This window comes from Haemaphysalis longicornis, unplaced genomic scaffold (assembly GCF_048455015.1).
Source record: "Haemaphysalis longicornis isolate Haplotype H1 unplaced genomic scaffold, Haemaphysalis longicornis Haplotype H1 scaffold_4, whole genome shotgun sequence".
NCBI classification, from domain to species: domain Eukaryota; kingdom Metazoa; phylum Arthropoda; class Arachnida; order Ixodida; family Ixodidae; genus Haemaphysalis; species Haemaphysalis longicornis.
The window spans coordinates 185,202,992-185,220,715 of NW_027526361.1; the positions used below are offsets into that span (position 1 = coordinate 185,202,992).

The 17,724-nt window shown below is 45.0% G+C and overlaps 1 protein-coding gene across 1 annotated transcript in view; it reads left to right on the forward strand.

Annotated features, from left to right (window-relative positions):
- Window positions 1-6,470, forward strand: part of LOC144179567 (glycerophosphocholine cholinephosphodiesterase ENPP6-like) — a 78,369-nt gene extending 71,899 nt beyond the window's left edge. The window contains exons 7-8 of the mRNA XM_077707970.1: window positions 2,641-2,755; window positions 5,413-6,470. Coding sequence (XP_077564096.1) covers window positions 2,641-2,755; window positions 5,413-5,633 — 336 coding nt within the window. The 3' untranslated portion in view covers window positions 5,634-6,470. The remainder of the gene's footprint in view (window positions 1-2,640; window positions 2,756-5,412) is intronic.
- The last annotated feature ends 11,254 nt before the right edge of the window (window positions 6,471-17,724 follow it).

A 17,724-nucleotide genomic window follows, 5' to 3' on the forward strand; every position in this document is an offset into this window, starting at 1 on the left:
CTTGCCGACCTAATAGAAAACTTCCAAATTAAACTCCTGCTGATAATAAGGCCATGCATTCGCTCTTATGTAATAAGAGTTCTTCGTGTCGAGTCACAGCTTGCTCTCACAGGTGCTCAAGCGTGCATGGGCTCGAAAATGTACTAGCTGTATTCTACACAAAATAAAAATAACATAGAATGCACCATATTTGAAGGTGTTCGGATATTCTAACTATGAATAATTTGCGAATCGGTTTTGCTATTCTATTGTACTTGCCGCACCATTTTACCTTCAGAAGTTCTGCAATGTTCGAAATTTACGTTTAAGACAGCAATACTAGTCGGCTCTGCCGCGCTATATGCCAGCTCTAGGGCTTTCGGGCCAGCTGAACCCTACTGTCTATTTTTCTGGGTTAGGCTTTCCCCGGAGTATTGCGAGTAGTGTACCGCGGAAGCGTTTGTACAAAGGTATGATTGATGTATGCTTACCTGTTCCCGTTTATCGTCAGTTGTATGCAGTAGGTGCAGGAAAAGGTGTTCTAAAAAGAGTGAAACGAATGCCAGTACATTCATCCGTTAAATGTTTTTTCTTCAAACCTCATAGCCGCAGACTACTGGTAAAACCCTGGCTGCAGGAAAAAAAATTCACAGCATATCCACGGGGTGAATGATGATGAGTGGGCGAAGCTCCTGAGGGGAAATCATCGGTAAAACCGTGACTCTTCAGTGAAAGTTCGTCCACTACATCTGTGTCCGAACGTAACGTCTAGAAAGTCTCGCTTAAACCGCGCGTCGGCACCTTGGGGCTGAGCTCGCCTGATGCGTTTTGCAGACGCCTCACGAGCTCTCACTGCATCGGGGTCTGCCTGCGGATACGCGCGCTTTCTCGCCGCTTCCCGTTCTCTGACGTTTTGGAGATCCTCTTCGCGCCGCAGCCGTGCCGCTTCGCGTACGGCAGGGTCCTCGCGCCGTTGCCGTGACGCTTGGGCCTCTCGATCTCGAACGCTGGGATCTTGGCGGCGTCGTCCCGCAGCCAGACGACACGCTTCGGCCTCCCGCTCTCGTACGGCAGGATCTTGGCGGCGGCGTCGCGCAGCTTCACGGAGCGCTTCTGCCTCGCGGGCTCGCACATCTGCAGCCTTATCCATCGGGCGACTCCGAGCGCGCGCCAACAGCGAACGGATTTTATTAGAACGCTCCCCGCCATCTAGTAAACAATCCAAGAACTAAACTAGAGGTAGCCACGCCATCTAGTAAACAATCCAAGAACTAAACTAGAGGTGGCTACATACATACGTCGAGGATGGACAGACCCACGCCCTAAGGAGCTTCGCCCCTAAAAGGGCTATATGTGCACCCATGGATACTTGACTGTCGATTATGCAGAATGCTTGAAACAATTGAGCACATCTTTCTAGACTGTTGGAATGCAGTGTTCCACTGGGACATCCTCGAACGAACCTTGAAGAAAGACCTACTATTAACGCCTAACGGCATTCGCTTCTTGCCCGTAAACAATGATGGAGGCGTGCCCAATGATTATTTCATGGCACTTAGCATTCTGTGTGGAAAACTTACATGACAGTTCAAAATGCCGAAGAAGATGCTGGTACAGTGGGAGAGTACTTCATTGAAAGCGTTGTTTATATAAGAGAAGTGTATGGAGTCATGCCGGAAGCACCTGAGTGGTTACCCATTATGGATGTTCAAGCGCCGTTGAAGATATTTTAAGCCACTCCCTTCTGCCGACTGGTGGCTGAAGCTACTAATTTGTGTACAGTGCGGTGAGTTTTGGGTTGTCACCAAGCAGGCAATGGAGAAAAAATTTCTGGGTTGGTTTTTTTATACGGGAACCATGCAAAAAAGCCTAACACCTGCAAGCCTTGCACAAAACAAGCGTAAACTAACTCTTCAATGTTTAGCTCAACGCTACCCGTGTAAAATGTATAGGCCGAAGAGTGATTTCCTAGCGACGTTGTGGAGTGAGAAAGGAATTAGGAATTAGTAATGGTTGGCATTGCGTGCAGAACGGTCATACCAGACATCACGCTGCAGGCACTGCAGTCAGACTGATATACTTACAGTATTCTCAATATGTTGAAGAACCTGCACTTCCATATGTCAATATGTGCCAATTTTCTACCACTCTGCTCTGAAATCTTGTCTAAATTTTTGCTAGTCTGAATATTTTATAATTTGTACCCCTTTCTTATCAAGCACTGGTACGAAACACTCGGGAATGTTGAAACCTGACTGCCTAAGCTATTTTTGTAGCTTTGGTTTGGCACGTCTTCACACATTAAGCGACGGACACTCATGTATCAAAAGAATTCATTTATCCACTTTTATTTTATTCACGCTCAGTATTATACTATTTGATTTGATAGGCAGTCTTAGATAAATATCCCCACACCTCTGGCCACCCCTTCACCAGGACGATTGATTTCCCTGAAGGAAACGCAGCTGGAGGCTAAGCTGCACAATTTAAATAGTGGTTCTTTCACTTTAAGGCATCATTGTGTGGTGAAAAATCTAGCGATGCCCAAAAATTTTGAATGTTGTGGCTGCGTGGCATATTTCCCTGCTAAAGCACTTCGCGTTCGTCAGTGTAGTCTAATGATAGGACCTAATCCTCGTATCGATTCTGTTCTCTTTTTAGCTGAATAATACAGACAAGCAGGTACCGAAGGCTGGAAAAATATACAATGGGAACCATGGATATGACCCCATGAAGTTGGAGGACATGAGAGCCATCTTCCTAGCCACGGGGCCAGGTTTGTATGTCTTTTTCAAAGGATATTCATGCCATTTGTTAGGTCATATGCAGGCCGAGAAACAGGCTTCGGTACGTGAACAAAATGTAAGTTCTAGCGTTCTAGCGTAGGCTAGTCTACCGGCCTTGTAATTACAACTTAGATTTGGTCGTGACGCTGGTTTGCCTTTCAGAAAACTTCAGCTTTGAGCTTTGACATTGTTGGAATAAAAACCACCGGGAGAAAAGCCCGACGTCCGCCTGCAGTGACCTCTAATTGTACATACCATGTTCGCTGTTGACACATTTTATGATGAAATAATGCTATTTGTTCCAGCTCGCGCGTTGTGAGCTACAGCGAATAGTTCATTCAACCACGTAACTCATAGAAATAAAACCACAGAAGTAATTTGATACGATGGTCCGCGTTGCATATTTTCTACGACACATATATTTTTGGCATTTGTCTTACTGCCAAAAAAGTTGCGTATGACTGCACCTGCGGCATCATCATCCAACTGAAGACTACGTTTTGCCAGCTCTATCTCCTTCCGTCATTTCCATTGAATGTTTTTCTTGCTAGTGATTGTAGGCACCACTCCAAGCGAGTGTGCAAACTAATGCGAACGCAAATGGCAAAGAACTGGCTCTCCTCAACGAAATTCACAACCATTGGACGACAAGACGACGGAGTGCTTAGCGTAAGAAAGTCCAGGCAGAATAACAATTTGCTTATAGCGCCGATTCCTCATCCCAGTCTGCTTCTGTACTGATCGTGACCGGCTTTGTTGGTAATTTATGTGTGAAGGTTGGCTAATTCACCAACTCTGACAAACATTTGTGTAGTGACTCCCGGCTAACATATCAGAATTATTCGCAGACGTCATGTTGTTTTTGAGCACGAAATGAACGAATGCACTTTATCATTAGCCTGCCCCACAATTCCAATAACCGCGTAAGGGTGGACATGGTATTGGTTAGTGGAAGTTGAACTGTTGCATCGAGGCACGCGGTTTCGAGTTCAAGTGAGAACGCAGTTGCTTTGGCGCGCTGCATTGGGATGCTGTGGGATCATGTACATTTCTCTTTAATTCTCCACTTTAATTCGCCAAATCCCAGTACCTAGCTTATTCCTTGGTTTTCTGTTGTTTTTTTACTTGCACACAGGCAGAGGCCAAAGCGTGCAACTTATCCAAATAGACTCAATTTAGACTCACTTTACGGGTGTCACTGGGCAATAAATGCATGAGGTGGAGGAAAGCCGGCATCTCTCATCTATTAGGCTTCTTGTGTAATAGCTACCTGTGGTCACTGTGAGGAAACTAAGGCTTTCGGAAATTGGCGAGGCAGTGTAGGTAACGAGTTCACTTGCTGAAAATGATTTTTGTTCTTATAGCAACACTCAGCGCAAGCGGTGAAAGGAGTCTAATTGCAGTTAAACTCGCAGAACCGACAGTGGCAAGCCACAACAGAGCCTGGCTAATGCTTCGTGCACTAGGAGGCTCGAACTTGGCGCGCACTCCAGGTTATAAAGGGTCATCCTTAATAAAACAGCTAAATATGCCCCTGAATGCTTGTTCACAACAGTACTTTAACGCGTCCAGTGATGATAGAGCATAGTGACTGATATAACATTGCAAACAGGAAGACTGACTGCATACGTTGAGGTGGCACCAAGACCACTAACAATGAAACCCTTTAGGGCGGGCCACTTTCCGCCATGTCAGCACCTTACCTTAAAATCTATTTTTTCTGTATTTTATGTTGTTTCGGTTCCGTGTTATTCTTCTGCTGAAAAGTGACATATAATGATCACTATCCAATAGGATCACTTTATTTTACCATTTTGAAAGGTTAATCTATATTGAGTTCTAAGTTACCTTTTAATGCCGCATACTGACATCTATTGCTGTCATTCAAAAGAACACATGGTATGATGGCTGAACAGATGAGGCGTTCCAAATCTTAATACCAGGTGGTGGATGAGTTCCAGGCCGCAGTTGCAGTTTTTACCGTAACCTGAAAGCAATAACACGCCCCTGTGCCTAAGTTTGTGGTGCACGTAAAAATATACATGTGGGTCAGCTGATGTGGCAAGTAAAATATTATTTCACTACAGCATGCACGATATCCTAAGTGGAGCTTTCGGCGTGTAAAACCGATTTTAACATTAGTGGAGTGTAGAGGTGCGAAGAAACACGTGTGTTATGATTTACAACGTGTAATAAAGTAGTTAGTCATTCAACCCAGAATTTTGGACTAGTTGGTAAAACGACCTCGGCATTGTAAAAAGCGTGACAAGACAGGGGAACAAGGGAACGTTACACAGGTCGAGCGCTAGACATAACTGGGCCTTTATTGACCAGAAAGGCAACATACATATTAATCCGCCGGAACGCTATGAAATAGACGGATGACGCACCTTTCACAGAGAAAGTGATTGCTACTGCACATAGGCTTGCCATCTCGTCGCGCTTTTTACCATGTTGAATAATGTAGTGTTAAGTATATCTGTTTGCGCCTTCTATAAGCGTCCAATTTCGTTCATTAAAGCGTACAGCAAACACTTTGGCAAGAATTCGAGCTTTCGCTGAATAAATGCGTCCCAATTTTTTGCAACGCCCTGTAGATGGTACGTTATCTATTGATTGGCGCATTAACAATGAGTTTACCATTCAGGTTTGAAGAGCGGTTTCCTGAATGGGCCAGTACGAATGGTGGACCATTACAACGTCATCTGCCGGCTGCTTGGAATCGATCCACGTGAGAACAGCGGAAGCCTGGAGAGCGTCCAGTCCATGTTTGTTGGCGGCGGGGAGAGCAGCAGTGCATCGGCCTCACTTTCCCTTTTCCTCCTCCCCAATGTCTTCCTCGCCATGCGCGGCTACTTATACCACTGATTACGCGAGCCCAAAAAGCGCCAAAGAAAACCAGCGCAAGAACTCCAGGAATAATTCGTCCTTGGAGCTTTTTGTTTGTTTTTTATCTTAATTCTCCTTGCGGCGATCTCGCAGTGCCATTTCTTACGCAGATTATCTCACCGTCGCTCCTTCTCTGTGGACTTCTCGATAGATTTGTTAAGCGTGAACTGTTTGATATCCACTGATCGGGAAGTGAGCACTGGCACAAATACTGTTCAAATGCAGACATTGTCATTTGGACGAAACTATGAGGACTGCCCTCTCGCTCACTTGAATATGAAGTTTACGGCTTTTATGCATTAAGAAGACAAAATCATACCATTTTTTTAAATATTCAACTTTTTAGCCATTTTATACTTCGGACTTAAGTAAGCTTGACGGTGTCGGTTATTGCCGGCTGGATTACGTGTAGATATTTTTTATACCACACAGGGTCGACAGCAGCAGCAACTCGAATGCTGAAGGAACGCCTCACAAGAAGCTAAGAACATCAGTAGCCAATATATTTGCTTTGGTTGGTGTACGGACAATGTGTTAGTGGGAGAACAAGTGTTGTCTGTAAGGGCCTTCTTACGTCTGTGTGAAGTTCGAAGCTGTTCTGGGTGTCACTCGTACATGTGTGGCTGTTTCATGTAGTTTTAAACTGTTTAAAGGAACTGTACGTGTGGTCTCACTTGGATTTTCAATGGAATTTATTCGATTGTTTAGTATATCAAAGAATTTTAATATGTTGCTGTGATTCTTGATGTTGGGCATTGTGACAATTCGCTTGTGAATAATGTTGAGTAGGCAATAAATGCGGTTTTGATTCTTCCACAGCTGATCCGCATCAATTTACACTGCAGTGCTCAAGGCTAACGGGAGTTTCTGAGAACTTCCTCTTCTGACTCCTTATTCCTGTTTAGAGATCATCTAATTTTAGATACAGGTCGGAAACATTCAAGGAGGTCATGGCTAAGAATGCCTTGTTTTTCAGGGCCACCACAATGTTTCTCTTATGTTTGATGTATTTCGTAAGCAGTATCGTGATGCTAAATACCTGTCAGGCTTCTACACCTCAGTTGTCTTTATTTCGTCTTTGGGAAAAGTCATTCAGAAGTGCACTATAGGTTTAACCGGAAGCCGCATTGTTTTATGCGGTCGACGGCCATTTATTGGAAGGTAGTTGAGTAGTTCCTGGTTGCTGTTAACAGATTTCTGAATAGCGACCCGAATGTAACATTGCGTTGAGAAGGCGGTCCTGTTCATAGTGACGCCTGTTAAAACACAAGACATCAGTGTGGGATTACCTGCTTGAAGACGGGATCATGTGCACATATCCTCGCTGCTTTGCATTATATCCTCATGTCTGTGCAGCGCATCACTTCTGTCTCCTTTATTATATCTGAATAGCTAAAAGAGGGGCGACCAGATTACTTCGACCAATATCATTATCAAGCTCAACAATTACCCGCGTAAATGATTTCAAGCTCCACGCATGCTGGTTGAATCCGAAGTGGTGGGTAAAAAAACAAAAAAAAAATGCGGATATGACAAAGAATAACCAAGCAGCGCTACATACAATCGTGTGCTTACACTTGTGTTCGCCTTAAGAAAACAACTTTTTCTTTTGCACCTTTGATGGTTAGAAAACGCCTAGTTACAGCCCACATTTTATTTACTATTGACGTTATTCGCATTGATTTATTGACGCCCTAACACAGTTAAACATTGTCAGATGGTGCTAACATTTGAATGTTATTGTGCAATGCACCTCGTAACTAAGGTTGCCACGAGTCTGCCGTCATTTTTTCACGCGTATTTTGTCGACCATGTTGAGGTAAGGCATTCCGCTAAAATGTAATTTGTCTCCACCATATACCAGTTGCTTGTGGTTGGATTTGGTGCACTCATTCTCTTAATTGTCACCAATGCGGCTGTGTCCACAGTTTTTTACGGTAGTTGGAACGCATCAGCAGAGTGAATAAACATAAACATTCTGCAACGTGTAGTGGTGCCCTACCGGCAATGACGTAGCACTGTTGAGAACGAGGTGACGGGTTTGATTTCCGGCTGTGAGAACTGCTATTCTGAAAGCTGAAAGATACGGAGAGCAGGTGGGCGAGTGTATTCAATTTCGACGCAGGTTAATGAACGAGATCTGCTCATCAGGCTGTGAGGTTCCCTAAAAGGTAAGATGGTAGTGTACTGGAAGACAGCATTATGAAATACATATATCGAATGATGTGTGACTATCTAATTCCACGTAAATGCGTAGTTAAATTAGGAAATGTCGTTTTTTGGTAAACGTAATTAAAACCAAAGGAGCCAAACACAAGTAAATAAACAGCGTTAACGATTTGTTCGCATCTATTTCCACACGATGTATACGCAGAAACAACAGCACGGCTTACTTTTTGGGCACAGTGGAAACACTGTTCTCAAAACTTTGAACACATACAAAAAGCGAGAAAAATTCCGGGAACATTTGGTAATTTCGTAAAATGTTTCGTGCCAAACAAACGTCCGCACTAAAACGTCCTTCAGCAATGTTCGGACACTTGATGAAGCTTATATGCAAGGTATGACACGGAGGGCAAAGCCGATGTCGAGAGTGTATTATGCTGCAGGCGTCTTTTAGGCGGTGGTGGTGGTAGCAGGTGTATCTCCACGCTCATGGTCCCGCTCGGAAAGAGTCATTTTTTATCAACCAAGGCTCAGCATTAAAATCTGCCGGTTTGTATGGTGCAGGCTACTTCGGTGTGGCCGTGGTGGTAAAAATATCCCCTGGGTTGGGGTCCCGAATGAACAGTTTTATTTCCTTTTTCAAACATGGTAAATCATTAAAATCCTTACTGGCTGTGCTTCTCACAAAGTTGCTGTCAATTTTAGCTTCAAGCGTCCATGCACAAACTTGCCTAAAACAGATCCGCCATACTCACAAACTTGCGCTCGATTTGGCGCAGAAAGTCTTCGAGGTGTCCTAGCCAGATTGTCTTGTTTTCTGGTTCCTCTGGTAGGCACATATTTTGGCCAAAACCGGCCTGAGTGAGAAAGGTGGTCGACTAAGTTTCGCTTTCGAAAATTTTGGAGCTCGGGCTACGATCAGTGATTCGCTCTAATTACGTGTAGCTTTTTCTGCCTTTTTACCCTTTCACAGTAGCGACGTGCGTGCTCATAACCAAGACCACATCTTTTGGGAGTGCCCCCAATACCCCGAAATTAGAAGACAATGCACTGGAGGTATCGACTCACCTAAAAGTGAAGCGAAGCAACGCGACTTGATGAACTTCATTTAAAGGGTCTGTGCAAGACTTCCAAAAAACGTTTCCACTTTTTCCTTCGGTTCTGGAAGAACTGCGAAAGCTGTAGTTATCGCCACTACTGAGGCACACTGCGTGATTTGCTCGTCCTCGCAGATACGTCTTACGTTTCTGCTTCATTTTTGTGGCATTTTGTCTAATTTGGCTATCGAACGCGTGCATTCCTGCAACTGAAGAAAAATCGGCCAATAGCTGCTACACCACCATAATTACCTTTTTCCAGCGGTCGAAGAACACCAAGACCGAAAAAGAGAGAAAAATCTTTTCAGCAAGTTTCTCAGTTACCAAAAGCGCATAGAGCAGTAATTTTAGGCTCAGGTACTTCGCGACCCCTAATGTAATTACAGATTATGTTGGTTGACTACGTCCTGAAAGCATTTAATATTTCTGAGAAAGTTGAAAAAACGGTTGCAGGGTATCTTTAAGAAGCCGTCAGCAGGTGTCTGGACAAAGGCTTCGGAATCTCCCAACGCTACATGCAATTCCTCCCCCTCCTATACCCGAATAAAATATTGTCCCTCTTTTGACTAAGCGCACAGTGGAGGCCGTGAGCGACAAAGCATCGCACGAGAAAAAAGAGGGAAAACATAAGGGCTAAAAGTACCCCACAAATATCCCTGTCAACCCTGTGGCTTTTTCTCTGCGCTTTTATATGCACTCACGCATGATAGACGAAGCTAAAGAACGCAAAATCCCAAAATTTCGTACGTGCTCAGGACACAGGACACAAATTTGGCTTGTTGATAAGACCAGGCTTGTCTGAATTAAAATTATGCTAATTTTAGCGAAAACTTTCGAAAACTAATATGCTAACTAAAACAGATAAAGTTGTGGCGGCTCACGGGCCACTTCCTTTCCTGGTGCTTGTGGCGCCGCAAGTCTTCATTAGTTCGATTGGTGGCCGCCGACCAAAGCCACCGCAATGAAACATGACTGTGTCGTTTCACTGAGGCCTCTCGTTTTGCTTCTTTGCAGCACTAGAAGGCTAACGTGTAGTTAACAAAATGATAATTGCGTTTCCATGATGACATCTATTCCATCAGAGGCGACGTCATGTAGCGCCAAATTCAATAGTTTTGTGGTGACGTTTATTGCCAGAACCGCCTGCAAACAGTCACGTCGTCCAGCTAGGCCAGAGTTCGAGCGAGCGTAGCAAACAGAGTTACTACCTAGTGATGGCCCGAAAAATGGCGCATACACAACTTGGGGGATTGGCCAAGAAGAGTTATGTTTCCATTGTAATCAATCATGCGATGCAAAATAATAAAGAAGAAGGAAGAATTTAGTCTAAGTTCGAGAGAGAGAGAGAGAGAGAGAGAGAAAGAGAGAGAGAGATAGAGAGAGAGAGAGAGATGGAGAGAGGGAGAGAGATGGAGAGAGAGAGAGAGAGAGAGAGAGAGATAGAGAGAGATAGAGAGAGAGAGAGAGAGAGAGAGAGAGAGAGAGAGAGAGAGAGAGAGAGAGAGAGAGAGAGAGAGAGAGAGAAAATACGAAAAAACAACAGAGAGAAGAGTAGGAAAATTAGGTAGTAGTCAGCCTAATCGCAATATTCTTAACACAGCAGACGAGCTGTCTCCGAAATGAAGGAGTGGATGGCGTTGCACACGTCTCTATGGCCACGGCCCAGCCTAGTGCCCCCAAACGACGAAAGCAACGGTACTGTCATAGCAAGTACAAGGCGCGGCTGAGGCCCGAGCTGAGCGAGCACATACTTCGTCTTCTTCAGAAAGCACCGCATGAGACATGAGACATAACATTCTACGCAGACTGTACAGTAACTGCTATCCTATGTTAAGACATAGCCACTGCGAAAGTGTCCACCTATTGGTGTTCATATAGTTAGCTACAGTTTGTTTATTATTGCTTGTGTTTTTAGGTCAAAACCCTCCTTCGAGGGTGCAATCGAGTTGAGTGCGTTCCCTTAGTTTTATCAACACAAATAACTTTTCATTTATTCTTATGGTCCCTTCAAAGAACTCTGCGCTGCATCTGCTAGACTATGCGGCAACCGGCGACTTCCCCGCAGCTAGACCGGGAATTCAGCTTCTGAGGCTATTAAAGACGATAGTCTTTCTTGGGCTACTTAAACTCAGAAATTTTGGTCTGTCTGTATGTCTGCCTGTGTGTCAATCTGTCTGTCTGTAGCTCGATTCAGCCACCCGGCCAAAGTAAAATGGTTCCTGCGCAATGAGACACAGCCAAATGTTAACGTCTAAGCCCGGTTTATATGTTCATACTTGCCAACTTTGTTGAACAAGAACAAAAAATTACGCAAATATAAGACAGGAAATCAGTACACAAGGGATATTTACAGCGTCCCTTGATTAAAAAATCCATGGATGCTTGGTTTTTTGGTAGTAAATGATATTCTACATCTACTGCAGGAAACCTCCGCCTGCTGTTGCCCGCGCCACCTCCTGGCGGCATATGAGAAATCACGCGGCAACAGCAACGAAAGCTTCCACTAGCTAGGTTTCACGTTCTGCTTGGAACGCACGTGGGGCACGGCAATGCGGTTCTATAAACCTTTAAGTCGGCCGCCTCAATTCACGCGCGTCGCCGGTGTACTGCAGCGCTGGCATCGAGGAACCCCACCTGTAGCAGGGGAACGCAGTAAATTCAAATCACCTTGAGCAAACGTTTAGTGTGTTTACCTTGAGATCAGCGTGACGGAACAGGAACAGCACGGGAGGTGAGCGAGAGAGCAAAGGGGGGCATTTCCTTGGCAACTCTCTATAAAGGCTATCGTCTTTCGACGACATTTGCAACGAAAGGAGCAGATACGCGGCCATCTTTCTAAGTGAACGTCGTGCTGGCAATTTCACCTGCCACTGCAACCTTATACAGAAGAGAGGGAGCGGATGCATCAATTCTTATCTCTTCGTACGGAAGCCGCAAGTACGACTTTAAGGCGACGCAGTCAGGTGAAAAAAATGGCTGGCAATTACGATACTCTCTAATAAATTTTTGGGCACAGATGTTTGGGTGTTTTAACTGTGCAAAATGTGTTGAGGCAAATAATTTATACGGGACTTATCAGTATGGCTAGAGAAAACTGCTATTTGCAGTGGATGACGAAGCACATGCAGTGGTTGCCTCGCTCACTGTTCAGCGCTGACTCGAGTTCTGGCGTCGGTGCTGCTGAGCCTCCTCTCTGGCAGCTCTTATAGCTCCAGCGGCCAAAGAGTTTCATACAATAACAACTAGAGAAGAATCTGGCGCTGCGATCGTCCGCCGCGATGGGCGTGATGGGTAGTTCAAAATTCGGATTGGTGATTGATGGCTTACGGACGTTATTATGGATTGAATAGTGCAGCCAGTTTCGTTTTTGTTTTGGACTTGCATGAACGCATTTGCCTAAGTAGGAAGAAGCGTGCAAAAATACGTTTCTCCTTGAACTGAATGCCGCACGCGCACTAACGCCGACCTGAGTGGAAATGTTTTGTCTCTATAGTTGCGAATAGGGTGGGTTATGAATCCACTGCCGGCAGAGCGAGCACAGAAACACAAATGACGGCGCTGGGGGAAGTTGCCCGCGGATTATAAGTTGCGGCGCGGCTTATTCGGGAGAGCAATGTATTTTCGTAGCCGACGAGGGTTGCGAACTGCATGGAATAGCCAAACGTTTCGTCTGAACGCCGGCTCTTATGGCGTAGACAGGCAGTACCGGCGGCTGATGCGAACGCAGATTGATGATTGCCCCTAATTCAGGCTAGAATAACTGCTCCAAAGGTGCTTGGTTTATTTTTTGAGCAGCAAAAAAGTTTTCTTAGTAATAAAAACTAGTTTTTAAAGAAGTCCGGGTCCTGCTGTAGTTGGCGGCAAATGGAAAACCTATTCCACAAACTCCTCGAATCCCCGTCTGCTTTTTATTTAAACGCGCCGTTTTATTTCGTACGAAACCAGTTTTCGGTAACTAACTTTCTTGTTCACCATGCGATTTGTGAACGGGGAATCGGAAAATTAGAGTTTCTTTGTCAAGAAACCAAATTTGTGCAGCCATAAGCTCGTTTCGATCCTACGCGATCCGGTTCCAGAACAACCCACACTCTTAAGAAGAAAAAAAAAACGTCGTAAAAGGGTAGTAACGGACGTATTAACCGGTTTCTTACAGACCTTACTACCCCGCGGTAGGGTACGTAGGCTCTGTCACTAGCAGCCGCATGGTTAGGAAATTAACTGAGGGTAGGAAGCAATACGAAATAGGTTAAAGTCGTGCTTATGAATACAGATTATGCATGGCCATTTAGTAAACGCATGTAGCTCGGAATAGTGTCAGCGCTAGGACTTTACTAGTGGAGGTAGAGGAGCTTACTGCCTGCTTCAGTTAGTAACCCTGACTAGTGTTACATTTACTACCTCCAGTTACTAAGTACAGTCTCTTCTTAGTATTCAATTAGTGAATGCCCCGACCATTTTTTTAAGAGTTAATCATTCCCATCGAAGCGTAAGCGCCGCCTCGGTGTGCGCGTTGACACTAGCGCCGGTTTCTGCTTTAGTTATTGTATGAAACTCAATGACAGTGACCTACGAAGCGCGCTACCGGTTGTCTCACTCGCATTTTAGCATTTACTCCTGATGGCTGCAGTGCGCTGAGGGAGCGCTCACTCGTCGGTTCTCTCGAAGGCAGCTATCATGAGCATCTGCGTCGGCGGCGCGAAGTGCGTCTCAGGAAGGGATCGCGAACTGCGTCTTAGGAAGCTGGCGCACATCATCATCACGCGCACGCTCCGCTCACGTTTTCGCCAAGCGTCGCGCCGTCGAGCGCCTCGTGCGGGCACAGCATTCTGGCCCCTCACTTTCCCACCGCACACTTTCGGAGAGCGCTGGCTGGCGCCACCACGGCGAACCGCCCCCCCCCCCCCCTCCAAATTGCTCGACAGTCTCCTTCCCTGCTGTCTTTCACTCTTCGGACTTGCCGTCGTTCGCTCGAGGACACCCGGCAGGCCACGACCGGACGCCAAAGGGCTGCGCTCTAAAAGTTACAGATTCGAGCTATGGTCAATAAACGCGCATAGTTCAGTTCAGCATAATTTTGCGTAGGGTACTTTCAGACTAATTCCCCAGGTGTCACTACTCGCGTTAGCCAGCGGGTAAACCGAGATGCTGAAACCGCATACGGTGTGCTAAAACGTGTCGCACGGTTTTAAGTGGTAACTGGAATCTGCGGCTTCCGCTAACGCCGTAGACGGGAACGTAAACACAGTAGCGATGTGCTAAAACTGGTTATTCTTGTTAGAAACTATCGGCATCTCTGGATTGAAGGAAGGGAATGACCATTTACTGGACTGATTGAATTTTCTTGGTCAGTTCCATTTTTTTAAAATTCGTCTTGAAAATTTCAGCATTTGGGTGATTTGTGTATTACCTGCATGTCATTGTGAGCGGAGTCATTGTCACTCAATTGCAAGCCAACTAGTTCCATTTTTTGCACATCATCTTCAGTTCATGCGGGGACATGGCCATGGAAATTCAAAGTATTTGTCTTTTTTGTTGTTGTTTTGTCTTTTTTGTTGTTTTTTATTCACCCAGCAGTATGGTTTTAGCGTTTAGAGATTTGTCTTGGCTATGGAGCTTGCGAACAAAAGATGTACGGGGGCAAGTTTTCGGCGTGTAAAAGCTCGTTAAAGAATACATTGAAAAATAATTGAGGGAAAACACAGGAAATTCTCTCATAACAATGCCACGTTTCATGGTAACAGCCTTGGTCGGCGGCTGCCAGTTGCCGGCACAAGTTTCTATGACATCATGGGGACGAGGCGCGAAATGTAGCTCGTCAAGTGCCACAGCCGAATCTGTTTTCTCTAATATCAATCCAAGTTGTCCTCCGCCTAGCTAAAATGGGCATAACTGTTCATCATCATCATCACCATTGTCATCATCATCATCACCACCAGCCTATCTACGCCCACTGCAGTGCAAATGCCTCTACCATTATTCTCCTATTACCCGGGTCCTGTGGCAATGGTGACCAATTTATCCCTGCAAATTTCTTGATCTCATCTGTCCATCTAACTTTCTGCCGCCCCTGCTACGCTTGCCTTCTCTAGGGATCCACTATGTTACCCTTAATGACCAACGGTTATCTTGCCATCGCATTACATGCCCTGCCCACGTCCATTTCGTCTTCTTAATTTCTGCTAGTATGTCCTTAACACGCGTTTGTTCCCTCACCCACTCCGCCCTCTTCTTGTCCCGTAATGTTACACCTATCATTATCCGCTCCTTTGCACTCTGAGTCGTTCTCAGCTTAAGTTGAACCCTGTTAGTGAGCCTCCAAGTTTCTGCCCCGTAGGTGAGTACCGGTAAGATGCAGCTGTCATACACTTTCTTCTTCAGGGACAATGGTAGGCTACTATTCATTATCTGAGAATGTCTGCCGTATGCACTCCACCCCATTCTGATCCTTCTAAGTATCTCTGCCTCACGGTTGGTATCCGGGGTCACAACTTGGCCGAAGTAGCTATATTATTTAACTGACTTTCTAATGGGACAAGAAGTGCAAATGTGTTTTCGATGACTATTTATTTTCATAATTTTTTTCTTTTCGCATTCTCCCCCATCCGCTTCAGGGTCTTATGACCTCCTCCGATAAACAGCCAATCAATCAATCAATCAATCAATCAATCAATCAATCAATCAATCAATCAATCAATCAATCAATCAATCAATTTTACCACTTCCACTACCTCGCCCCCTATCCCAAACCGGTGTGCTGTTCCGAGGTTATTGATCATTACTTTAGTTTTCTGCATATTAATTTTCAGGCCCACGGTTCTACTCTGTCCAGTGCAGAAAGCATGCTTTGCAATTCGTCCCCCGAGTTACTTAGCAAGGCATCACTTAGCATCAGTTACTTAGTATCACTTACTTAGCATCAGCAAATCTGAGGTTACTGAGGAGGTATTCTTCATTAACCCTCACTCCCACCTGTTCCCAATCCAACGTTCTGAATACTTCTTGTAAACATGCTGTGAATAACATTGGAGAGATTGTGTCTCCTTGTCTGACGCCCTTCCTTATAGGTATTTTACTGCTCTCCTTATGGAGGATGATGGTAGCTGTGGACCCATTGTAGATATTCTCTAGTGTTTTTACATAATGCTCATATACCCCGTGGTTCCGTAATGCCTAAATGACTACTAGGGTTTCGACCGAGTCAAATGCTTTCTCATAATCTATGAAGGCTATATTTAGGGGTTCAGTATACTCAGCGCACTTCTCTATCACCTGATTGATCGTGTGAATATGGTCCATTCTTGAAACACCTTTACGGAACCCTGTTTGTTCTTTAGGTTGACTGAAATCTAAGGTTGCAGAAATTCTGTTAGCGATTACCTTGGTAAGTACCTTGTAGACGACTGACAGTAACTGATCGGCCTGTAATTTATCAAGTCCTTTATGTCACCTTTCTTATGGATTAGGATGATGTTCGCGTTCTTCAAAGATTCCGGTACACTTGTGGTGATTAGGCATTGCGTATACAGGTTTGCAGTTTTTCAAGTACAATTTCTCCGCCATCCTTGAAGAGGTCTGCTGTTATCTGATCCTCACCAGGTGCTTTGCCCCCTTTCATTTCTTTCAAAGCTTGGGTGTAAGGAACAAACCTTTATGAGTTGAGCAGTTGACGGACCACAAGACAATTGTTGTAAACAATAATCACGGAATCGATGCTTACGCACCTCCAATTTTTAACAGTGTGAAGACCTAGTTTGGCTATTCGTAACGGTTTATAGTTTGGCGCAAGAAGAGAAACACACACAGCCAAGAATAACAACGTTGGGTATCAAGTGGTAGTTGCCTCCGACAGGACTGCCGCCGTTAGCAGTGCTCTTTGTTGTAAAACTTCATCCTCGTACCATTTTCAGTAGTTTTGTAGAAACGATCCATCACATTGGGTACTATTAAATTGTGAGCAGGAATAGGAGGTGTACGCTTCCTTCAAGTTGCAAAGGTATGGAAGTGCGCTCCAGAAACATACAAAATAAACCAACACAAAAGGTCGAAAATATTTTGGAAAACTTTTGTTGATTCCTTTGTCATAGGAATCAGTCAAACAGGAAAGTGAAATGTGAAGCGAAATCTGCAGCTGAGCATGAGTTGCGGGTCGCCGGCTGTCTTGTGGGTTTGCTTGGCGAGTGACGTACTGCTCGCGGGTCGCTTCGGCCAAGGTGTACTGGAGTCATTTCCGTGACGAATATGACGCCAGTGAAATCTTGGTGTATCCAGGCGTAAAACACTACCGTGTTAAAATATAAAACCCGAAAACGCACCCCTGCACACAGGGTCTTCTTGCGGGGAATAAACCTTTAGTAGTAAAGAGTACGTTATGCTTAGGGTTGTTCGTTTTCGGGTTTTATGTTTTAACACGGAAGTGTTTTATGCCCGGATACATCAAGATTTCACTGGCATCATATCCGTCACGGAAATGACGCCAGTACACCTTTGCCTGAGCGACCCCCCAGCAGGACGTCACTCGCCAAGCAAACCCGACAAGACGGTCGCTGACCCACAAATCATGCTAAGCTGCAGATTTTGCTGCACATTTAATTTTCGTGTTTTAGCGATTCCAATGACAGAGAAATCAACCAAAATTTCTTTCAAGAATCTTTCCTCTGGCTGGATATTTATTACCATCCTTTCAAGCTCCCTATCCATACGAAGCGTACCGGACTTTGGAACCATTCCGTGCTTGACAGGTGCTCTTTTGCACACGGAAGAACATGTAATATGTGTTAAACTGGGCATAAGGCAAGGATTTGTAGCAG